General features: G+C 46.2%; 2 protein-coding genes across 2 annotated transcripts; one reads left to right on the forward strand and one right to left on the reverse strand.

Moving 5' to 3' along the window:
* The first annotated feature begins 395 nt into the window (after positions 1 to 395).
* LOC132585775 (sialic acid-binding Ig-like lectin 8) lies at positions 396 to 5,387 on the forward strand. The gene is made up of 5 exons (XM_060257661.1): positions 396 to 501; positions 926 to 1,321; positions 2,290 to 2,574; positions 3,950 to 4,000; positions 5,128 to 5,387. The coding sequence occupies exons 1-5, from the start codon at positions 438 to 440 to the stop codon at positions 5,385 to 5,387; spliced, it is 1,056 nt and encodes a 351-aa protein (XP_060113644.1). The 5' UTR covers positions 396 to 437.
* Positions 5,388 to 8,774: 3,387 nt separating this feature from the next.
* PSMC4 (proteasome 26S subunit, ATPase 4) lies at positions 8,775 to 22,344 on the reverse strand. The gene is made up of 11 exons (XM_060257827.1): positions 22,214 to 22,344; positions 19,086 to 19,184; positions 18,608 to 18,794; positions 18,369 to 18,515; positions 16,957 to 17,066; positions 15,490 to 15,583; positions 14,717 to 14,884; positions 12,958 to 13,034; positions 11,436 to 11,604; positions 9,685 to 9,740; positions 8,775 to 9,031 (listed from the first exon to the last, which is right to left on the reverse strand). The coding sequence occupies exons 1-11, from the start codon at positions 22,247 to 22,249 to the stop codon at positions 8,918 to 8,920; spliced, it is 1,257 nt and encodes a 418-aa protein (XP_060113810.1). The 5' UTR covers positions 22,250 to 22,344; the 3' UTR covers positions 8,775 to 8,917.
* Between the last annotated feature and the right edge of the window lie 2,632 nt (positions 22,345 to 24,976).

The raw sequence follows: 24,976 nt of genomic DNA on the forward strand, positions 1-24,976 counted from the left end.
GTATTTTGAGATAGAGGCACCATATTTTCAGCATAGCATCCAGTGTCTCTCCCCAAAATACTCTCCAAGTTTCAAAAGGATTGGACCAGGGGGTCCAATTCTATGAGCCCCCAAAGAAGGTGCCCCTATCCTTCATTATTTCCAGTGGAGGGAAGGCATTTTAAAGATGTGCTGTCCCCTTAGATGTGATGGCCAGAACTCCCTTTGGAGTTCAATTATGCTTCTCACAACCTTGCTCCTGGCTCCACCCCAGGTATTTCTTGAATTGGACTTGGCAACCCTATGTCTAGGCACTTGCTCCTAAAGGCAGTTCTCCAAAGGATGGAGTGCACTTGAACATTTTTCCTCCCTAAGATTTTTCCTTCTTCTCATGTTGCATTGTTTTTATGGCTAACAGCAAAGCTGCAAATGGACTGAAGTTCCAGGAGGGACAGAAGATGGGGCGTCATCTCCTTGAAGTCTTGATTCCTGCAGTCATTTCAACATTCCTGCTTTGGGAGGGTAAGAAGGAGGCTGACTGGGGAGCTGCAAGTCTCAGCAATGCAGTCCTCCCTAGATGGTTGTTCTACCTCAGGGGTGACCAAACTGTGGCTCTTTAACACATACTGTGTGGATCTCAGAGCCCCCACTGCCCCGTTGACTGACTTGGAGAAAACATTTGCTCTTTAAATCACTTCTCCTAGCCAACTGGTGGCTTGGGAATGCATTTCAATTTAAAGTTGCTTTATTTCCACCTCTCCCTCCCTAGCCCATCTATTTGTCTTCCTTCCTTGTCTTGTGGCTCTCAAACATCTGATGTTTATTGTTCCATGTGGCTCTTATGCTAAGCAAGTTTGGCCACCCCAGTTCTATCTGTTCTCTTCCAGGACTGCAGTGTGGAATGGGGTGTGCAAATTGGCTGGTTGAATTTGTCTTCTCACTGCAGGTGCCCAATGCAAGAAAAATGGTTACAGCCTTGAAGTGCCTTCTCAGGTGACTGTGCAGGTGGGGCTCCGTGTCAGCATCCCCTGCAATTTCACGTACGATGCATCTCGTGATGACCCTCGTGCTCAGTTGCACGGATATTGGTATGTGAAAGACAAGCGAAGTCGGAGGCCACGTTTAGTGGCCACCAGTAACCCAGACAGAATTAAGGAGATAGACCCTCGCGTTCAGCATCGTTTTGAAGTGTCAGGGCCAGAACTGAACCAAGGCAACTGCTCCCTCGCCATCCATCACGCCGAAGCAGCTGACCAGGCGATTTACCACTTCCGAATGGAAAAAGGCCACAACAAATACAGCTACTCTACAGCAGAAGAAAGCCTGTCCGTCATCGTGACTGGTGAGTGCCTGAAAGGAGGGTGCTGGGCTCTCTCTTGAAGTCCCCATCTGATACATTTTCCCCATCATTTTGCAGCAGAGTTAGATCGGCTTGCCCAGATTGTCTCTTTCAAGGCAGGCAAATGGAATAGAGAGGGGATCCAAAGGCAAGGCTGGGTTAAAGGTAAAGGTAGTCCCCTGTGCAAGCACCAGTCATTTCCAACTCTGGGGTGACGTCACATCACGACGTTTTCATGGCAGACTTTTATGAGGTGGTTTGCCATTGCCTTCCCCAGTCATCTGCACTTTTCCCTCAGCAAGCTGGGTACTCATTTTACTGACCTCAGAAGGATGAAAGGCTGAGTCAACCTTGAGCCGGCGACCTGAACCCAGCTTCTGCCGGGATCAAACTCAGATCGTGAGCAGAGCTTCAACTGCAGTACTGCAGCTTTACCACTCTGCCCCACAGGCTGGAATAACCATATGCTAATAGGGGCTCCTGTGACGGAGTGGTAAGCTGCAGTACTGCAGTCCAAGCTCTGCTCACAACCTGAGTTTGATCCCAGCGGAAGCTGAGTTCAGGTAGCCTGCTCAAGGTTGACTCAACCTTCCATCCTTCTGAGGTCAGTAAAATGATCACCCAGCTTGCTCGGGGGAAAGTGTAGCTGACTGGGGAAGGCAATGGCAATGTAACAAAAAGTCTGCCAAGAAAACGTCATGATGTGACATCACTTCATGGGTTGGTAATAACTCAGGGCTTGTAGAGGGGACTGCCTTTACCTTTAATAGGGGCACCTTCTGTAATAGGATCATGTTCCAGGGGAGTGGGGAAAGAAGAGAAATCTGTCTTGCGGTTCCAGTAATTGAAATGAAGGGAAGTTGGTGAGCTGAAATACCAGACTGGATGTGGCAGGAAGGAGATTGTAAGCCGCTCTGAGACTCTGAGTGGAGGGCAGGGGATAAATCCAACTTTTCTTCCTTTCTCTTCAGAAAGAAAACCAGATATAACTCTTTTTGGATTACTGAGGGCAGGGCAGGTAGCAACCATCACTTGTATAGCCTATCGGAGTCCTTCTTCAGACCAGCCCAAGATCACCTGGACAGGCATTTCCGGAGGGAAAAGCTTTCAGCGTGTGCGCAATGATAGAGTGGAGAGTTACCTAGACTTCACACCTACAGCAGCAGACCATCTCCAAAACATCACCTGCAAAGCCACTTATTTCAGAGTGTCTGAATATGTGACTGTGGACAGGACAATCACCCTCAAGGTCAACTGTAAGTGGATCCTCAGATCGCAAGCCCCATCGTAAAGGGTGTTCATTTACACCAGGTGCCCCCAACCTTTTTGAGCATGCGGGCACCTTTGGAATTCTGACAAAGTGATGGGCATAGCCACAAAGTGGCTGCCATAGGAGCTGGAGCCAGCAACAAAATGGCTGCCAATCAAACCTTCAAAGGCCAATCAGAAGTCTTGCTAAGTAAAAGTTCCATCTGGTCCTGCCCACTTCATAAAAACACTTGGCAGAAACTGGGAAAGTTGTCAGTGGGTGGACATCATGTTGGGGACTCCTCAATTATAACAGTGCTGATCTAAAATATGGGTCATTACTAGGGATGCCAGGTCATCCTTGGCCACTGGCTGGGGATGGGGTTTAGGGTTGCCAGATCCAGACTGGGAAACTCCTAGAGATTTGGAGATGTAGCCTGGGGAGGACAGTGGGGTACAATGCCAAAGAGTCCACCCTCAAAACCATACATTTTCTCCAGTGATTGGAACTCTGCAGCCTGGAGATGAGCCGTAATTCCAGGGGATCCCCAGGTCCCACCTGTAGGTTGGCATCCCTGCATCTGGACCTAGGTAGAGTCTGGCAAAAAGTTAGATCAAGTGAATTCTAGTTAAATTGTGTTTCTGAAGGGTACTTCCTCAAACTTCTGGAAACCGAAGCACACTTTTTTTCTCTGAATGAAATGAGAGATACACTTTGCTCTTATGCCCCAGGGTAGAGTGGGTTGTGTAAGGCCCCAAACTAACAGCTGTTTGGCTGTGGCTAAGCTGCATCTTCCTAATACTGTTTTAGACTGAGCCAAGCCATTGGTCCAGCCAGTTCAACATTCTCTGTACTTTTTGACTGTGACTTTCCAAAGTCTTGGCCAAAGAAAGGCCATTCCCAACACCTCTCTGCTGCCCCAGCCTTTAAATGGAGGTGGCAGAACCTCAACCCAACCTGCATGTTGAATGCAAATCATTGCTCTTCCCCTCCCACTAGAAGCTGTAGGGCAATGTGGGAACTGTGATGCCAAAGCCTGTCTGTGGCTGGAGGGCTTAGACAAATACAGCAAGCTTAATGTATTTTCTTATTCCTGACTGAGGATGGGTATTCTTGGAGATTCTCTCCTATGCTTTGCTGCCACCTCACCAGAGAGATCCCTTATCGGCAGGGCTTTTTTTAGTAGCAGGAACTCTTTTGCATATTAGGCCACCACTCCCTGATGTAGCCAATCCTCCTGGAATTTACAGTAGGCCCTGACCTAAGAGCCCTGTCAGCTCTTGGAGGACTGGCTACATCAGCGGGGTGTGGCCTAATATGCAAAGGAGTACCTGCTACAAAAAAGGCCCTGATTATCAGCCATGCTTGTCTCTGTGTTACAGATCCCCCAAGGAAACTACAGTTCCCCGGGCACCTTACACGTCCCAGCGGAGGTAAGTTTTCAATCTGTTTGGGGAGCTACACATTCGCACAGATAGCCACACTAAATAAACCGACCCACACATTGCAGTACATATTTGACAAGCTCTTCCTCTGACTTTTCCATGTTTCTGGAAAGACAGCGAGGCCCAGTCTAGTTTTACGTATTCCGGTATGAGAGTTGCCTTCAGTTCCTTCCTCTGTGGTTTCTCTGCTCTTGTGCAAATCAAACCTTCTCCGCCTATCTGTAAAACAGGCATAATAAGCAACTAGCAGTCACAGAACCTTTATTGGCGTAACAACAACAGTATCAAATCAAGGAAGCAGGGGGGAAAAGGTGGTTAATTAAACATTCTAAACAGACTTCTCCTCTTATAAGCACAGTAAAGGAAGTTTGCCACCACTTCGATGGTTTCAGTCTTACTTGAGGCTAGTAAGCTTACTATCTTGCTTTCATCAGATTTACCCTCCAGAGATTGCAATAGAGGATCCAAGTAAAATGCATGTCAATCACAATAGAATCTACAGGATAAAAGAACATAGTCTGTTCCTTCCCACAGGGAATGGTATTTTTTTTAAACCTCCTGTATAACATGGCAGAAGGAAGCACATTAAAATGCTATAAAATGATGATGATGATGATGATAATCAACTAATTCCAGATTATCAAAGATTTCAGGTTTTCACAGCTGGTAACATCATTAGGGTTTGTAGAATCTTTCAGACTCAAGTGCCGTGTTCTACTGGAGAAAGAAAGAAAGAAAGAAAGAAAGAAAGAAAGAAAGAAAGAAAGAAAGAAAGAAAGAAAGAAAGAAAGAAAGAAAGAAAGAAAGAAAGAAAGAAAGAAAGAAAGAAAGAAAGAAAGAAAGAAAGAAAGACTTTCTCCAGTAGAACACGGCACTTGAGCCCGAAAGATTCTACAAACCCTAATAATTCCAGATTATTAATCCATGTAAACCAGACCCTCCTCCCCCTTTTCAGCTATCCATTCCTAAAATAGGCAACTCAAATCCTCTTGTGTTGTGCTGGGGAAGTTTGCTTATTCAGTGGTTTTTTGATAGGGAAGATAAACTAGGCAGGGCTGGTTGCCAAAGTTTGAGAGCCATGATAGGCAATGCCTTGTCCCTCTGGATTCTTGCAGATGTGCGGCACTTCACAAACTTCTCCCAGATCGTTCCCCAGGAAGGCGACTCTCTCGTGGTTCATTGCGAGGTGGACAGCAACCCTGAGAGCTTTGTGAGCTGGAAGCTGAGATTCCCAGGAACTCGCCTCCACATATATAATGACGAACTGAGGCTTTCAAAAATGGAATCAGAGGATGAGGGTAAATACGAGTGCCGGGCAAGCAACACTGAAGGTTACACTGAAGGCAGCATCTACATCCGCCTACATCGCGAGTGAAGCAAAACTTGGGACTTCGCGAGAGGCCGTTTGTTGGGATTTGCCAGCCATCAGCACAATATAGAAGCACAGTACAAAGAAAATGTCCTGGTAGGGGGAGACTCAATATATAGGAATTTGCAAGGCAGCAGTGAAGTTTACTGCTATTTACCCCATCTCACCCTCAGTTTCCTGATGTGGTAAAAATATGTTTTAGTGGATCTTCATCTCTCTCTGCACTGTTTGTGTTCCACTCTTTTTCTCTCCCTTCTTCTTGGGTTCCCATATGATATCTATATCTTGGCATTTTTGTTGTCTTTTCACATAAGAAAAGCCATGTTGGATCAGGCCAACGGCCCATCCAGTCCAACACTGTGTGTCACACAGTGGCCAAAAAAACCCCAGATGCCTTCAGGAGATCTATCAGTGGAGACAGGGCACTAGAAGCCTTCCCACTATTGCTCCTCCCAAGCACCAAGAATACAGAGCATCACTGCCCCAGAGAGTTCCAACAATACCCTACGGCTAATAGCCACTGATGGAGCTCTGTTCCATGTTTATCCAATCCCTTCTTGAAGCTGGCTATGCTTGTAGCCACCACTACCTCCTGTGGGAGTGAATTCACCAGGGTGTGGGAAAAAAATCAGACGACTATACTGCAATGGCAGGGCCCTGAAGTCAGAAACCCCCACACACACACCAGCTGCTCAACCATTCACCCTTTTCATGGTAGTGCAAAGTGCTGCCAAAGCCGCATCTGGCTTACAGTATGGAGCGCCCAAGGATAGCCAAGGCTGCATTTCCATGCACTGTCTTTTGTGAGCTAAATCTCTGACCCTCCCCCTCAACCTAGCTTCCAAAGATTGCAAAATCTCTGGGGCAAGGACCGCACCAACTCTGTGGGGGGTAATGCCCTTCACAGACTGTGGCAGTTCAGTAGCACCCCCCCCCAATGGTAGCAACGTTAGTACATCTTGTCAAAGGAAGTTGCTCATTTCCTACATTGTTGACAAGTTGGCTCCATGTGCTTTTTTTGCATGCCCACCATCCACCAAGCAGGCATAACACATACGAAGAATGAAAACACCAAAAATCTCTTTCCGTCTTGCTTAATCCTGGCTGGCTTGTGTTGACTACTGAAGCCATGAGATCTTGTAAAACTGCTTTACAAAAGGCCTAAATTGAACTTGTCACACCAAGAGCACAGACGTTTTGTTTATTCAGCAAAAGGTCATCAGATGCTGCACATTCTCCTCTGCTATTTTATTCTAGTTCTCTCTTATCTTCCAAGTTTTCTTTTGGGTGAACTATTCCTTAGAGCAAGGGTGGCCAACCTTGCTTAACATAAGAGTCATATAGAATAAATGTCAGATGTTTGAGAGCTGCAAGATAGGGAGGGAGGGAGGAAGGAAAAAATAGATGGGGGAGAGAGGGAAGGAAGCAACTTAAAATGCATTCTCCAAACTGCCAGCTGGCTTGGAAAAGTGATTTAAAGAGACAAATGCCTTCTCCAAGCTGGCTGACGTGGTAGTGGGGGCTTTGAGAACCACATATGTGCGAAAGAGGCATGTGGCTCCCGAACCACAGTTTCAGTAATAGCATTAGAAAACAGCACGTGTCCAATAGCACCCTAAAGACTAACAAAATTTGTGGCAGGGCATGAGCTTTTGTGAGACACTATTCTGACTCAGGAAAGCTCATACCCTGCCGCAAATTTTGTTACTCTTCAAGGTGCTACTGGACTCTTGCTCTTTTCTACTGCTATGGCCTAACATGGCTACCCATCTGGATCATTAATAGCAAGAACAGATATAGAATTAGCATTCGCCATTTGATGAAATATAACCACCGATGTGCTTGCAGTGGCTTCACCTACGACGGACCTGATCCATTTATCATTCACATTGCTGTGCCATTTCATTCACATTGTCTTGTAACGAAGAGCATTAAAAAAGTCAATGAAACATACAATTTGTTTGCAAAAGTGCTTCAAATAAACTGTTGTAATACCGCTAAAACACCGCATCTGTGTCTTCTTACCCACCAGAACCAGAAAAAGGAACCAGGTCTACAGACCAAAGAGGAAAGTTGTATAGCTCTTCCAGAAACGATACAGTTCCAATAGATTTCCAAGGAGTTTCCCCTATTGCAGGGTAGCCATCAAGTGACTTTTGGCATTTGAATGTGAGGCACGGAAAGCACACACTTGGCATTGATCCTAACAGTTGTGAAAATACAGGAGGCAGAAAGAAAAAGTAGCCTCTATGATCTTAGGCCAAGCCATTCATGTAAACAAACTAGATGCCATGATGTGAGTGGACCCTCCACCCCACAGCTATTTCAGAGTCTTCTTTTGCAGCTGCTAAGGTCTGCAATTCAAACCATGAAGAGAATCACGGAAAGTGACTATTAAGCAACGGAAAGAGCCTTGATAAATAGCTAATACAATATTAAATTCTGATTTATTTCTATAACGCTCTGTAGAAGTACATATAAAATTCCTATAAGCAAAAATTCATATAATATAAATATGAATATAAAAACTCATAAGCAAACAAAATTTACAAAAGGCAACAGGCTCAGAGTTGAACAACAAAGTGCTTGTGCAAAAAGTCTATGAGGTTTCAAAGCCCATAATATATCCAAAATGTGGTAGTTTTGGACGTCTAACTACCAGATTTTGCATCCATTATAGGCTCTGAAGCATCATAAAGACTTCCTGCGCAGGCATTTTGTTGTTGAAAGTAATAACTCTGAGCCTGTTGCCATTTGTAAATTTTGTATGCTTATATGACCTGGTGAATTCTTATATGCTTATATATACTTATGCGAAGCTTTATATAAATTAATCAAAATTTAATAATCAAAATTTATCACAGATTTTCCCCCTTGCTAAGGTCTCCAATGCAGCCTCGAGAAAGTGGCATAGCAGAGGATGACTATTTCTCCCCTACCGTGTTTTCAGATTTGGATTCTAATGCTTGTTTTAATCAGGATGTTGCTGTTGTTTTTGTATCAGGAACTACTCTGCATATTAGGCCACTGCCCCTGATGTGGCCAATCCTCCAGGAGCTTACAGGGCTCTTATTACAGGGCCTACTGTAAGCTCCTGCTACAAAAAAAAACCCCATGGTTTTAATACTGATAATTTTTATGCTCTTGGTTTTATTGCTGTACTTTTACTTTGTGAACTGCCTCAAGCAAGTCCTAGGAGCAGCAGCCGATGTATCTTCATCATTCACAAAATATGGGGGGCGTCTCAGCTGAGCTTCAAATAATAGCACGGCTGAGAAAGCCAACCTGTTTTAAGATCTTGTTGCCCAGAAACCTATGCGGGAGTAAGTTACGGAACACCCTGGCGGTAGGAGGAATGACCTGCTTCGCTGTGGAAGGAGGGAACATCCAACATCCTAGGTACTTATTTATTCATACGTTACTTTCATTCCTTGAAACGCCAAAGACACACAATATAAGACTCACACTACCCCCCCCCCCCAAAATCCCCAAGGACTGAGACAACCACCCCAGCTCCATCCTGCTTTCCCCAGTTTTTATTTGTAGAACTCATGTTCCTGTTCGTCTTTCTTGATGACTGTCTTGTAGGCCTTCTCGAAGTCCTTGGCCAGGACGATGTAGCGGTTCTCCCGTACAGCCAGCATCCCAGCCTGAAGCAACAGGAAGGGGTGAAAGCGTGAATGACAGCTGTTCGGAGGATTAGGGAAAGCATTTCAACTGAAACATTCACACAAGGGAGGGTTTCGTTTCACTGTCAATGGGGACCCTGTACGGTTTTCAAGGCAAGACAGACATTCACAGGCGGTTTGCCATTGGGTGCCTCTTCGTAGCGACCATGGACTTCCTTGGTGCTCTCCTACCCAAGTGCTAACAAGGACTGATCCTGTGTAACTTCTGAGATCTGATAAGATCAGGCTGGGCAGAGGGCATAAGACGGCAGAGTTTGGGGAACGGAGAGACTTCGGAGGGCTATAATGCCATAGCGTCCACTCTCCACAGTAGCTATTTTCCCCAGGGAAGCTAATATTAGTAGTGACCAGCTGTAACCCTGGGAGATCTCCAGGCACCACCTGGAGATTGGCAACCCCAGCTTACAATATAGAGAACCGAGGTGATTCACTCGCAACACAGCTCCCCTGCCCTTTTTCTGCCATCCCTTCCCCAAGGATTTCTTCTTTTACACAGCTCTGAAGGGTATCAAGACTACAAAAAAGAGCAAACGTCGTCAGAGCTACCAAATGGGGCCAGAGTTCACAGCCACCTATTTCCAAGTTAGCTTTGTGTAAAACCACGTGGGACTAACCTCCTGGCATATCGAGTTAATGTCGGCACCTGAGATCTTGTCCGGCCGGGCGACATCTGGAAGGAGGAGTGAAGGAAAGGGATGGAGAGAAGAGCCCAGCTGGACCCACTCCAAACAGGCTAGCATGACCTACACAATTAGAAAACACCCCTTTGGAGCAAGCTGTCTCTCTCTCTCTGGAGCAGAGGTCCCTCAGTGGCTATTAGCCACAGCTGATTGTTGGAACTCTCTGTCTGGGGCAAGTGATGCTCTATATTCTTGGTGCTTGGAAGGGGCAAGTTTACAACCCTCTACTACAGCAACTCCTAATGAACCAGATCCTCCAGGCCAAGCAACTCTGGGTCCCTGAAGTGATACCTGCCCCCAGGAGCAACTGAGCTGGGGAGAGTCCAGCAATGATGCAGAAGGCATGGAGCCTTCTTTCATTTTGTGATGACTGGCATGTCTCCAGGCTGGGCAAGAAACACTGTGGGGCTCCAGCAATTGCTAACGAGCATCCCCGGAAGGGAATCTCTCCCAGGGCAGGCCAATGGCTGGGCATAAACCCCTTCTCCTTGGCAGATGCCTTTTCCATTAGATCTGGAGGGGGATCTGCCAAGGGTGAAACAAAGCAAGGTACAAGGCGGTGGCAGAGAGGTGGAAAGACTGCCAGCAAGGCCCCACTATAGCTCATGGACCTCAAGCTGAGCACTCTTGTACTAGAGAATGCTAAGGAAGGTAGAAATCAATGCTCCCTCTAAGCTGCGGAGTCTTGTGAGCAAGAATTCTACTTCGTGAGCTACTGGCATTAAAGTTGTGAGCTCCCGCATAAATTAGTTTCCTCTGGGGCCATTTTTCCTGAGCTCAGACAAAAATGTGTGAGCCAGAGGCCAAAAAGCTGTGAGCTAGCTTAGAGGGAAATTGGTAGAAATCTATATGGGTCTCTATTTTATAGCCTCTGCTTATCCCCCTTTTCACCGTCAGAGGACAGAGAATAAAACGAGGTGCCCATCAGATTTTAAAATTTACTGAAGAGAACAGCCAAGACCTGACCCATAAGCCACAGCATTCCCTTCTGTCAGAAGCTTAGCGGGAGAGACAGGATCAAAGCCTCTGCTGGGCTCAGTTACTACTGCTCCCGAGCAGAGGCAATGGGTGTGAGGGGGGTCTTCTCTTAACAAGACCTTAAGTAAGAACTCCAGAAGCAGCAGCTGGGGTGAAGGAGATGCTCAGACCCCATTCTTCAGGTCAGCAGCTAGAGCAGCCACGCAGGCCCTGTGGCCAGACGAACCAGTGATGGGCGCAAGGGTGTGAATATGCCCCTGCTATAATAACTGACGCCCCTTCGGCCCAATCCATTTCAAGCAAGGCAGTGGAAAGCACACTGCCCTGCGCAAAAATCCCAAATGCCCAAATGCTTGATTTCTCGACACTGACAGGTGAGAAAATCAAACTCCAGGCAAGCAGAAGAGGTAACATGCTAAAATTAAAAGGTGGTTCGAGCTGTGAAAACCGCACACATAGCAAGCACCAATAAAGCTTCAGCCATGGAGGACAGCTTTAGCCTTAGTTTTTCTTAAGTCCCTGTGATTTCTTTTACAACACTGCTAATGGCCAAGGTCGACAGGATCCTACCCTGTAAGTGGGCACAGAGTCTACCAGGCTCTCTGGTATTGAGACGAGGAGGATAAGAGGAGGAAAGGGCAGAAGAGTCCCTGTTTGCCAAGCTGCCCTCCTCAAGGCTTGTGAACATTTTCTGACATGAAGGATACAGTCCTCCAGATCCACCTCCTCAGACAGGTTCATCTTGCTGGTAATGGTGGAGAAGATCAGTCGTTTCTGGCGCCGGTCCGGCAGAGGAAACTCAATTTTGCGGTCCAGGCGGCCTGGTCGGAGCAGAGCGGGGTCAAGTGTGTCGGCTCGGTTTGTGGCCATTATCACCTGGAAGGAACCCAAGGAGGGGGGGAAAAATCAAGTCCCAATTTCAACAAAAACTTGTTCCGAGCCCCTAGAGATGTTCTCCCCCACCCACCGTACTAGGGCCTCTTGGTTGACAAGCACTTTAATGGCTGCTTCGGGCGAAGAGATGCAAGCACATCTAATGAACAGAGAAGTCTACAGTTTGGTAGACACCTTTCACAACACCGTGGGTCTCATTACCTGAAGATCAGTGCTGTTTTTCTTGTACATCAGATGCTGGCAGCTGGTGATGCAATTTTATACAGACGCAGCCACCCAGCTGTGCTTTCATTAAAGCATGTGAGAAATGCTGCCTGCGCTGTCTCTAGCAAGGAAATTTGTTCTCTAAAAATACTGCAAAAGCACAAAAGATCTCACACTTGAATGCCAGATCTCTAGGCTGGAATCTAATGCCCAGGTCACACTCTGCGAGCACGTGGCTCCATAATTGTGACGTTCTTCTTGCTAAGTAGAACTACGTTATGGAGTATGACAGCACAAAATAAATTCAAAACAGAACGCAAGTTGTGTGAAACACATATGCTTCTAACTTCTGGGCTGCTATCTGGAGAAGGGAGCCTTCTCTGACTAGGCCTGCCACTTATGGGTGGCAACCTGGAAGGAGAAACTGGGGGGGGGGGGGAGGGACATTTTCCTTGACGATGCACAATGCAACTTCCAGAGTGAAGCAGGAAGTGATATAACTGCATGGGGTGATGCTCTAGGTCCTAGGATTCTATGGGCAAATCACAACACATCACCCAACACAATGATATCACTTCCTGTTTGGCACCAGAAGTAACATCAAAGAGATGGTCACATTCTTCCTCTGCCACCTTTGGAGACTGTGGCAGGCAATTCTTTTTTTTTCCTTTTGTGGGGGGGAGGGATGGAAAGAAGTCAGGTAGGAATGTAAAGAAATCACACAAAGAAGGAGAAGATGAGCTACTTTCCCCAGATCACCTTCACGGTCACCAGCCTCTCCCCTCTCCCAATTCCATTCATTTGTTAATCCCTAAGAGATCCACTCAACACCATCCCACCCCAGTGTACTGAAGACTATATATCCTCTAGCCACAGATTTAAGCACTTCTGGATAGTGCTTGCAATGCTGCTGGTAACGAAACAGGCAGATTCTGATCTCAATAGAGAAGTCCATGCCAACTAGGAAGCGTGACCAAGCCATAATCAAAACATTCCTAAAACCCAAGGACTTGGTGTCAGATGCCTCACGCTTCCTCCTCCAAAAACTGCAGAACTGTTTCTGTTGGGATGACGATCGCCTGAAGCCCAAAGCCACTGAAAGGAACCATCTCGCTATTCCCAAGTCCGTACCTTGACGTTCACGTTCTGATCAAAGCCATCCATTTGGTTGAGCAGCTCCAGCAAGATGCGCTGAACCTCCCTGTCCGCTGTAAAGAGATCAAAAACGTGACCGGTTGGCACCCCGGGAGAGAGCCAGTATTCTCATTCCTCACTAGCAAAGGCCTGTGCTTATTCCACACTCCCTCAAAAGGAAATTCTTCATGTCTGGAGTCCACTAACATATATTCAGGCATCCAGAGTACCAAAGAGTTCATTTATATAGAACCCACGCTAAACTTCTATAAGAGCTCGTTTTCACACCTGGCTTTTCTCCACCCAAGGGAGTCTCAAAGTGGCTTACAATTGCCTTCCCTTCCTCTCCGCATAACAGGCACCTGTGAAGTGGGTGGGGCTGAGAGAGTTCTGAGAGAACTGCAACTGGACCAAGGTCACCCAGCAGGCTTCCAGCGGAGCAGTGGGGAATCAAACTCAGTTCTCCAGATTAGAGTCCGCTTCTCTTAACCCCAATCCCACACTGGCCTCTTAACAGCATTTCTGTCTGCAAAAAGCATACTGTGAATAAACAAAAGGGTAAAAGCAGAGTGCCTAGAAACTTAGTTGTTCTCCCTTCTGTATATGCTATTCATTATCTTTATTAGCTAACTCCATATTCTGAACACCTCATTTTCATCCTCCTGTTTGCAAAATCAATCCCCATTTCAAATCTCCAAACCTGTGAACAGAACTGCGTAGCATCTATAAGTTATTCAAACAAGCTGTGTGTAATTTAATCTGGGTTTTTTTTAAAATAGTATTAACACCACATACAGAATATATGATGTGGAATGCCCATGCCTGACTTCTGCAACCCCACCCAAAGCACCAAACTTCACCTAAGTTTCCCCTGCAGTTCTCATAGGATAACAATATACAAGGCCAGAGGACATGGAACTCTGGAACCCCTGAAGTTCTAGCACATTATGATGAAGTAGAGACACAGCAACACTTATGGGAGGGAGTGGGAATTGAAAGATCTCGTAGAACATATGCAGATAGAGTGGGATTTCTGATCTCATCATGGCTACCTAATGCAAAATGGGGACAGGACATTTTGCAAGAGGAGAGCAGTGAGGTGGTGCAAATCCCTGCCCATATTCACTGTCATTCCTCCCCCCTCCCCCTCCAGCCTTGGAGGAGAAATAGTGTAAGGACCGGTTACATATTGCCCTCTGCCTACTCCTGGCTCATCCATGTCAGACAGTAGAACAAATCTTTGTACCAGCTCCTCTGTGTATTAGGCCACACACCCCTTTACATTACTTTATTTCAGGGGTGGCCAACGGTCACTCTCCAGATGTTTTTTTGCCTATAACTCCCATCAGCACCAGCCATTGGCCATGCTGGCTGGGGCTGATGGGAGTTGTAGGCAAAAAAACATCTGGAGAGCTACCCTTGGCCACCCCTGCTTTATTTGATTTATATCCCACCCTCCCTGCCGAAGCAGGCTCTGATGTAGCCAGTCCTCCTGGAGCTTCCAGTAGGCCCTGTACTAAGAGCTCTGTAGACTCTTGGAGGATTGGCTACATCAGGGGTCTGTGGCCTAAAATGTAAAGAAGGTCCTGCTACAAAAAAAGCCCTGCTCCTGATACATTGATTCAACTTTCCTGATATGAAATTCACACTTCTTTAAACCTGCACCCCCTAATTGCCTCCCTCCAACATCTACTAGCCAGACTTGTACCCTTGCCTGAAAGGGCCTCGCCTCCCTTCCCTCTCGTTGCCAACTTACCTCCCGTCTGTGCATCGAAGCGCTTGGTGGCGATGGCGTCGATCTCGTCAATGAAGATGATGGCCGGGGCGTTCTCTTTGGCCAGGCGGAAGACGTCCCGCACCATCCGCGGCCCCTCGCCCAGGTACTTCTGTACAAACTCGGATCCCACCACCCGAATGAAGGCAGCTGGATGGGGGGAAAGACAACATCAGCACCAGCTCCCCTACATTTACGAACAACAGATTCACCCACCTCATTTAGAGGCTCTGGCACTCATGGATTCTCCAATGGGATGGGGGCAGGTGCTGTCCTTATTCTTTTTAAATAACTTGCTTGGTAGTTTTTGAGTGGCTACCCGAACCAAACTCAGGAAAAGGAGCAGGACTGTACCACGCCTTAAGACAGGACTCTATGTTGAAAGCTTCAAGAGGAGACTGAATAAACATATGGAGCAGAGGTCCATCAGTGGCTGTTAGCCACAAGGCATAGATGGAACTCTCTGTCTGGGACAGTGATGCTCTGTATTCTTAGTGCTTGGGAGGGCAACAGTGGGAGGGCAACAGTGGGAGGGCTTCTAGTGTCCTGGCCCCAGTAGTGGACCTTCTGATGGCACTTTTTTTTTTTGCCACTGTGTGACAGAGTGTTGCACTGGATGGGCGAATGGCCTAATCCAACATGGCTTCTCTTATGTTCTTATATGTGAATGGGGGGTGGAACCATGCCTAACCTAGAACTCTCCCCCATACCCTTTTGCATTTATGCTGAATATCTCTTTCTGACATCTCACTCACCTGTGGTATGGTGGGCCACCGCTTTGGCCAACATGGTCTTCCCACACCCAGGAGGACCATACATTAATACACCACGTGGAGGGTCGATGCCGATCTGAAAGAACCGCAAGGCGAGAAAACAGTGAAACAGGATGTTTGGGGGCCATGGCCATCAGAATGAATCTATACCTAGAACATATCCTGAAATCTTTTTGGCAGCATTCAGGGGTTCTATGGCAGATACCTCAATATTCCCAAATGCTACAAAATTGGAAGAGTGCTACTATAGGATCTTCAAAGCTAACCAGGCACAGATCTAAACAGCAAGAGCCTGGATTTCTATATGGATACTACATACATCATTAACTATTTCATGCACCCAGAGGAGTTAGCTGTGTTAGTCTGTTGCTACAAAATAGTAAAGAGTCTAACTTTAAGACTAACACATTTAGTCTTTAAGACTAACAAATTTTATTGTAACATAAACTTTTGAGAAACACAGCTCCCTTCATCTGAAGAAAAAAGGCTTCCATTTCCGGAATCTAAAAACATCTTACCTATTAACACAACATACCTTCAGTTTCTTTCACTATAAATCTTTCTAACATGCTATCCCGTCTTACCCTTTTTATTTAAATATTCCGTTTTGTTTGGCTTGAGATCGAGCAAGGCATTATTAGCTTAAGAGTCAAAAATTCTAGCCCAATTGTCAGTTAATTTATCCTTAATAAGATATTTATTTAACTATTGATTGATTGGCGAACTGGACGTTATCTTAAATGCTAAATAAGATGTTCTACAATGTTATATATACCACAGTAATTTATGCACAGTAGAATTTTGTTATATATGGAATTAATCTACTTGATCCAACAAAGTCCTGTATAACTTGGAATTTCTAAAATAAACTTATAATATGTTAAAAAAAAAGCTGCGCTTCTCAAAAGCTTATGCTATAATAAAATTTGTTAGTCTTAAAGGTGCTCTACTATTTCAGTTTATTTCAGTTTCAGTTTATTTCAATTTATATCCCGCCCTTCCCACCGAAGCAGCTCAGGGCGGCTCACAACATATAAAATCTAACATAGGGTTTGGTTTTAAAAATACATCAATTTGCACCATTTAAAACAGTAAAATAGAAAACATATAGAACAACGATCTGCCAAAATGCTACACTACAACCTTCCATAGAGTTTCCACTGCCAGTTAGTTGTAAGCCAGCTGGAAGAGGGCTGTCTTACAGGCCCTGCAGAACTGCCCAAGGTCCCGCAGGGCCCTCACCTCTTCTGGCAGCTGGTTCCACCAGCAAGGAGCCATTACCGAAAAGGCCCTGTCCCTGGTGGATTTCCGACGGGCTTCCTTTGGCCCAGGGATTACAAGCAGGTTTTGAGAGCTCGATGTCAGTACTCTCTGGGGAACATGTGGGGAGAGATGGTGTATAGTGTGGTAAATTTCCTGACTCCAAGATCAGAAGTTGGAATAAAATACCTGTTTGTAGAGTTCAAAGTGGGTGAGGGGCAGCTCCACAGCCTCCCGGACTTCCTGCTTCTGAATATCCATCCCACCGATATCAGCATACATCACATCTGGTTTCTGATCTGAAGAGATTAATAAACAAAACTTAAAAGGAATTGCAAAGTTTCCCTGGTCAGAAAAGGCCTCACCCCAGCATCAGGTCTGCTGGGTCTCCTTCTTCACACCAGGGAATGAGACAGACAATGAGAACTTTGCCCTAGCAGCACAAGTGGCCCCCAAACACAGATTCCAACATATCACCAGAATGGATCAAGAGTAAATTTTCTGCTAAGAGAAGGCACTTCCATTAGTGGAAGAAGAACGTTCCCACTCCCAGCTTGCTGTAGTGGGGTAGTGGTTAAGTGCGCGGACTCTTATCTAGGAGAACTGGGTTTGATTTCCTACTCCTCCACTTGCAGCTGCTGGAACGGCCTTGGGTCAGCCATAGCTCTCACAGAGTTATCCTAGAAAGGGCAGCTTCTGTGAGAGCTCTCTCAGCCCCACCCACCTCACAGGGTGTCTGTTGTGTGGGGGGGGGGAAGGTAAAGAAGATTGTGAGCCGCTCTGAGACTCTGAAATTCAGAGTGGAGGGTGGGATATAAATCCAATCTCTTCTTTTTCTACGCTGTGCAGTCCACTGATCTCTCCGAAATGCTGTTCCTGGAGGACAAGAGAGTCTCAAGAACAGCATTAAAGGCACATCAGGGGTCTGCAGCAAAAAGGTAAAGCTGGTGGGTTTGGCACAACCTCTTCCATTAGTGGAAGTTTAATTCTGGACCATTCCCTATCCCAAGCTACTTCAAAGCTATCTAAAGGACCTAACAATCCCTCATTCTAGAACAGCATTCATGCTTGTTTGGTTAAATCATTTCCCCTCAGCTGTACTCAAAGGCTGATTTGCAGGCACAGTGTATTTGGACAGAGTTTGTAAAATGTCATTTTGAGTTTCAGTCCTTAAAACATTATTTATGGTCAGTTGGAGCCCCTAAAACATGATTTATTGGAGTGTGAAATCTGGTCTGATCTCAGAGAAAGGTGTTTATCTTCCCTCTTTGATAGGTTATGTGAATTTATCATTTAAAAAACAAAAAAGCCCAGTTCTCCTTTGTAGATGAGGATTGGAAAACCGTTTTAACAGCTGCTAAATATTTAGTTGTGGTGATTGCCTGTTAAGAGCTGGATTTTGATCTGCTCGAGACCTTTCAAGTCAGAAAAAGTGGAAGATAAGAAGAATACTGGACCCGACTCACAGAATTACCTGGGCTTGGCCCTCCCAAGTGCTAAAGCAGCAAAGTGTGCTGGCCTTTCTTTCTTCACCTTAACTAGCTTACCTAGACACAGCCTTTGAGCAGGATTTGCTTCAGGTAAGAGGAAGGTTCTCTTACCTGAAGTGAGCATCATAATGCTGCTGTCGGCTTCGGGAGGCAACACGTCCACCAAGGCATTGCTGTGCTTGTGCAGTGCCACTGAAGCATTGGGCTTGAGCAGCTCCCGGTCAATGGTGCTCAAGATCCGGACGTAATAATTGGAGCCTGCAAGGGAGAGGGCCGAGAGGTTAAGACAGGGCTCGAGCAAGAGAAGCCAGTTCACTTCCTTGGGCACGTGCGTCAGGGAGAGAAGATACCTGTGGTGGAGCCCACAATGGCTGTGTTCTGATCCACTGCCTCCAGGAACTGGCCAATGACTAAGGGGATACTCTGGATGCGTTTGACCTCCTCCTGGGCATGCAGGAACTCTTTCTTCAGGTTCTTCTGCTCATCTTTGATGTACTCCTCCTGCACCTCCAGGAATTCCAACTCCTGCTGCAGTTTCTACGGAGGGAGACACAACAAAACCCTTCATCTTCCCCTCCACTTCTTCCAACAGCAGCAAAAGATCTAACGCATGGAGCAGGGGGTGGTATAGATGGATGTCCCAGTATGATCACTGCCATTCCACTAAGTCGACACATTCAAAAATGAGAGAGTCTAATCTCAAGAAATGAGGGCTCTGCCAAACCAGTCGAATTCATATATATAGAATTTAGACTGAGGGCTGGAAACAGCACAGCCTTCCTGCACAGCTACCACTCCTCAATCATGCAGGATAACCAGGTAGCTCACCTTGTAGCGACTGTAAAGATCCTCCACATCCTCAGCCTCTGGAACCAAGAAGGAGAGGCCAGTCTGAGGCCTGGAGATATTCAGCGCTGGAATTTCATCCTAAGATCAAGAAAGGAGGCATCCAATGGGGGAAAGAACTCTTTCGTGCACCCTTGGCTGGGAAAACTTTGAAGGACAGCAACCACATTTCACCACAAACGATGACATGATCAAAAGGTTAACAACCATCTCCAAGTAAGCAACACGAAGGTGTTAGGGGGCGGGGGGGAGAGAGAGATAATTCTTCTTAGAAAACTTAAATGCAGAAAAAGGGGGAAAATAGCTAGGATTCTATAAACTGTGAATTTTTGCAAACTAGTAAGACCTCCAGTGAGCAGAGTGGATGACAGGGAGCAAATGCGTGAGTGGTGTGGCAGACATACTAGGATCTGAGAGCCAGCGTGGAATACTGGTTAGAGCAGAGGTGTCAAACTCATTCGTTATAAGGGCCAGATCTGACATAAAAGAGACCTTGTTGGGCCAGGCCAGGTGTGTATCTACTTAAGATTAGGTTGCAGAGATATACATTTTATAAAGAATACAGACAAACACAAATATAAATTTTAAAAAAACTTAAAATATGCTTAAAACGTTAGCACTCATTGGTTTTAAAGATGCTTTCTTTGTATTTCTGCCATAGGATCCAGGGAACTGGGAAAAGGAAGTTCTGGCTCTTTCCTTCCTTCCCCAGGGGACTGGGGGGAGGAGCCTCAGTCAATAGAAGGAAGAGAGGCTCGGCTCAGTAACTCTACTGTGCAATTGAGAGACCCTGGCAAAGCAAGCTCCTCCCCCCTTCCTCCCCAAGGGAGGAGCCTCAACCAATGGAGAAAATAGGTTTTACTCTGTAGCTCCTGTGCGACTGAGCAAGCCTGGTTAAGCGAGCTGTGATGCAGAAGGAAGCAAGAGAGAGGGAGAAGGAAGCAGATGACAGCCAGTTGCTCAGGGGCCGGAGAGGAGCCCTGTGGGGGCCTGACTCAGCCCCCCAAATGCATGCTTGACACCCCTGGGTTTGAGGATCTGGGAGACCCTGATTTGAATCCCCACTCTGCCATGGAAGGTTCTCAGCCTAGCCTACCTTGCAGGGTTGTTGTGAGGATAAAACATAAAAGAGGAGAACAATGTGTGCTGCTTTGAGTCCCCATTGGAGAGAAAGGCAAGATATAAAGCAAATAAACAAATAAGTAACAGCCCAGTGTTCAAACCTCCACTGCAACATGAAGCTCTCAGCCTAACATATCTCACAGCCAAGAAGAAGGCTGGTCCTAAAATTCACAATAGGAAAGTTCCAGAGGGGTCTCAGGGTCCAGGTCTGTCTTGTCTACTTGCAACAGGTCTCCAGGGTTGCAGGCAGCCCTTCACATCACCTACTGTGTGAGACTTTGATCCAGCAATGCCAAGGATGGAATCTGGGACCTCAGGCATGCAAAGCAGACCTACACGGGTATGCATGCAAAGCTGCCTTGCAGTGAATCAGATCATTGATCCATCAAAGTCAGTACTGTCTGCTCAGACTGGAAGTGGCCCTCTATGTTCTCCAGTACAGGTCTGTCACATCACCTATTGCCAGATCTTTTAACTGGAGGTGCTGGGGATTGAACCTGGGACCTACTGCATGCCAAGCAGATGCTCTGTCACTTCGGCACAGCCCCTCCCTGAACCACAACCCTTACACAATACATAAGAGTCCTGCAGCATGTCATTTATTTGTATATTCCATTTATACCACAGGTTTTTTTCCCAAGCGAAGAGACAAACTGGCTTACATGATTCTCTTCTCCATTTTGGCTTCACCACAACCCTGTGAGGTAGGTACCAAGACCAAGAATGTCCAAATGGCCCAAGACCACCCAGCAAACTTCCACAGACAAGTGGGGATTTGAAACTGGGTCTCCCAGATCCACTCTAACCCAGGGGTGGCCAAACCTGCTTAACATAAAAGCCACAGAGAATAAATGTCAGATGTTTGAGAGCTCCAAGATGTGAACATCAGATGTTTGAAAGCAGGCAGGTAGGCAAATAGATGGGAGAGGGAGAGGTGGAAAGAAAGCGACATTAACTTTAAATGCGTTTTCCAAGTCACTGGCTGGCTAGGAAAAATGATTTAAAGAGAGAAATGCCTTCCCAAAGTCAGCTGATTAGGTGGGGGAAGCTTCAAAAGACACACAATATGTGTTAAAGAGCCACATGTGGCTCCTGAGCCACATTTTGGCCACCCTTGCTCTAACCGCTACATCACACTGTCTCTTAAGGGCTAACAAAGAAATGTCATGCTGGGATTAACTATCCGGACACCAGAGCTTGCTTCTTCAATTGCAACACAGTGGATCCTTCATGGTGGAGATGTGGGAAAACAAAATAAGCAGCAAAGCAAGAATCCAGAGGTTATCATATTAGCTTACAGAACTCAAACATCCCCCCCCCCCCATTATTGCCTTGGATCCTAGAGAGAAAGGTGGACTAATACTATAAAGAAACTAGATCCAGGTAGGGAGTCGTGTTGGTCTGAAGCAGTAGAACACATTTTGAGCCCAGTGGCACCTTTAACACCAACAAAGATTTATTCAAGGTATATAAAGATATCTTATATATATATATATATATATATATATATATATATATATATATATATATATATATATATATATATATATGAAACGTTAGCGTCCATTTCTAAGTACCTGAAGAAGTGTGCATGCACACGAAAGCTCATACCTTGGCCTGAATAAACTTTTGTTAGTCTTAAGGGTGCCATTGTTATGATGAAACTAATAAGAACTGCAGACCAAGGGGCTGTAGCAGATGTGTCAAGCTTTAAAGATACCACAGGCTCTTAAAAAAAATTAAGAATTTAACCCTTGGGAATCCCGACTGAAATTAGTGAAGGAAAGCTAACCACTCCCCGTGATTCCCTGATAGATTCTCCAAGGCCCGATTCACAGGCGGGAGGTGCCGGTGACTCGGCAGCTCCCGCTTCCCGGCCGCTCCCCTTCGCTCCTCCTCCCTTCCCCAGGCTGCGGAGTTAAGGGCAGCCCCGGGAGCCCCAGCCAGACCTCGCCGTCCCCGACTCAGCGCGCCCCGCGAAGAATTACCTGCGCTTTCTCCACTAAGATCCCGATCTCCTCCATTTCTGGCCCTCTATCCGAAGCCAGGCCAGGCGACTAGTTGCCGCTTCCGGGAGCAGATTCCGGAAGCTGGCAAAGAGCCTGATGGGACTTGTAGTCCGTCAAAAAAAAAAGCCATCAAGAGGGAGGGACTCTGGGAGTTCTAGTCCAGTGAGAGCGGGCAGTCCTAAAAAGGGTCTATTCTGAGTTCTACTAGGGTGTGTTGAGTGTTTGGTTTACTTCTAGGAAAGTTTTCTAAGGAACGCACGGTAGGAGTTAAAGATTAGAATGAAACAGAAACTGAGCAGCATTTTAAACAGTAACAAAATTTACACCAGCATAAACTTTCAGTAATGAAAGGTCACTTCATTTCATTCATTAAATTTTTATGCATTTTAGGTAAGCTTTGGCTGCAATGAACGTTGTTAGGCATTGTTAATTATTTATTTATATCCCGCCTCTCTCCCCAGTGGGGACCCAAAGCACTTTACAGCAGTGGTGTCAGACATGCGGCCCAGGGACTGAATCAGGCCCCCAGAAGGCTCTTATCAGGCCCTCGAGCAACTGACTTTTCTCTGCTTCCTTCTCTCTCTTGCTTCCTTCTGCATCTCAACTTGCTTTGCAAGGCTTGCTCAATTGCACAGGAGCTACAGAGCAAAACCTCATTTTTTTCCATTGGTTGAGGCTCCTCTCCCCCCCCCCCTGGTTCCCTGGGGAGGGAGGGAAAGAGACAGAGCTTCCTTGCCCAGTTCCCTGGATCCCATGCGAGAACAACAAAGAAAGCACCTTTAAGACCAACAAGTGCTAATGTTTTAAGCATGTTTTAAGTTTGTTTGTTTTTTAAAAAAATCTTTAGTTGTGTTTGTGTCCTTTGAAAAGTTTATATCTCCGCTACCTAATCTTAAATGGGTACCCACATGGCCTGGCCTGATATAGCCTGGCCCAGCCCAACAAGCTCTCATTAATGTCAGATCTGTCCCTCATAACAAATGAGTTTGACACCCCTGCCTTTACAGCTTACATCATTTGCCTCTCCTCTTTTCTATCCTCACAACAACCCTGTGAGGTAGGTTAGGCTGAGAGCGCCTGCCTGACCCAGTCGCCCAACAAGTTTCCATGGTGCGAGTGGGGATTCAAACCTAGATTTCCCAGATCCTTGTCTGACACATTAACCACCACACTACGCTGGCTTTAAAGTTCCACAGGTTTTGTTCATTGTACGTTATGTTCATACATTATCGCAGTCCATGGTTGAGCTTTATTTTACCATTTTCTTCCCATTAGCCCTTGCCCCCATCCGTGCTTGGTTCCTGAGCTATGGTTATGCGGCTTGTTATTATTTTGTAACCTGCAGCCTGAAGAAGAGTTCTGCAGAAGCCTGCATGCTGTTCTGCATCATTTTGTTGAGCCAGATAAAAGGTAGAAAAGAGCAAAAGTCCAATAGCACCTTAAAGATGAACAAAATTTGTGGCAGGGTAGCTTTTGAGGGTCACTGCTCACTTCTTCAGAAACAAAATAGTAAAGAGTCCAGATAGCACCTTTAAGGCTAACAAATTTTATTGTAGCATAAGCTTTTGAGAAACACAGCTCTCTTCATCAGATGCGCTGTGTTTCTCAAAAGCTTATGCTACAATAAAATTTGTTAATCTCGTGCTACTGTACCCTTTACTATTTTGCAGTAACAGACTAACACAGCTAACTCCTCTGGATCTATGACCACGGAAAGCACCTTCTGCAGATACTTCTCCGGATCAAGCATCACACTTGAGCGCACCTTGCATGGAAAGTACTTCCTATTCACCAAGGAACTCACAAAAGTTCATACTCTGTCACAAATTTTCGTAGTCTTTAAGGTGCTAATAGACTCTTGCTGTTTTCCATTGCTGCAGATATACTAACACCACTATCCATCCAGATAAAAAGTAGTGTGTAGATCAGGGGTGGCCAAACTGCGGCTCGGGAGCCACATGTGGCTTTTTTACACATATTGTGTGGCTCTCAAAGCCCCACCCCCACCCCGTCGGCCAGCTTGGAGAAAGCATTTGTCTCTTTAAATCACTTCTCCAAGCCAGCCAGCAACCTGGAGAAGGCATTTAAATTTAAAGTTGCTTTCTTTCCACCTCTCTTCCTCCCCTCCCCCCATCTATTTACTTTTTTTTCCACCTTCCTTTCAGTTTTTCCATCCTCCCTTCCCTCTCTCAAACATCTGATATTTATTCTATGTGGCTCTTGCGTTAAGCAAGTTTGGCCACCCCTGGTGTAGATTGTATGCTCTGGCAACTGGATTCGCTGGACCGCACAGAAAAAACGTGTTGCAAATGGCCGCTGCAGCACAATATCCAAAGACATACGGATGCAGGGTCCTCCAACTGGTATTCAAAACCAGCATTCAAATTACAATCTTTTGCCATTCAAACACAGCAAGATGGAGCCTCCACCGAACCAAAACCGGAAATTAGGGGGAGTGCGTCCTTCCACCCCTTTGACCCTCCGTAGCCCACCCACAGATGCTTGGAAAGAGAACGCGTTTTACTCTCCCCTCTGCCCTCGGATTGACAGGCAGCCCCATCAGCCAACGGGCCTGCTCCGTTGCAGCGGCTTTCCCTTTGATTGACGCGACGCTCGACCACTCCTCCCTCGCCGACTTCTTCGCGAAGGGGCGAGGCAAGGATCCCCAGCCACCCGGCTCTCGATTGCCCCTTGATTGACCAGGGAATGAACCAATCCACACTCTCCTCCATCGCTCTCGTT

Source organism: Heteronotia binoei, chromosome 17 (assembly GCF_032191835.1).
Source record: "Heteronotia binoei isolate CCM8104 ecotype False Entrance Well chromosome 17, APGP_CSIRO_Hbin_v1, whole genome shotgun sequence".
Classification (NCBI taxonomy): domain Eukaryota; kingdom Metazoa; phylum Chordata; class Lepidosauria; order Squamata; family Gekkonidae; genus Heteronotia; species Heteronotia binoei.

Excerpts from the sequence above, each read along its gene's own strand:
- LOC132585775 (XM_060257661.1), top strand. The coding sequence starts at position 438 with ATGGGGCGTCATCTCCTTGAAGTCTTGATTCCTGCAGTCATTTCAACA. Across the intron at positions 2,575-3,949 it reads AATCACCCTCAAGGTCAACT|ATCCCCCAAGGAAACTACAG; the intron begins GTAAGTGGATCC and ends TCTGTGTTACAG. Across the intron at positions 4,001-5,127 it reads CCTTACACGTCCCAGCGGAG|ATGTGCGGCACTTCACAAAC; the intron begins GTAAGTTTTCAA and ends GGATTCTTGCAG.
- PSMC4 (XM_060257827.1), bottom strand. The coding sequence starts at position 22,249 with ATGGAGGAGATCGGGATCTTAGTGGAGAAAGCGCAG. Across the intron at positions 18,795-19,085 it reads ATCTTTACAGTCGCTACAAG|AAACTGCAGCAGGAGTTGGA; the intron begins GTGAGCTACCTG and ends CTCCCTCCGTAG. Across the intron at positions 9,741-11,435 it reads GGAGGTGGATCTGGAGGACT|ATGTCGCCCGGCCGGACAAG; the intron begins GTATCCTTCATG and ends TCCTCCTTCCAG.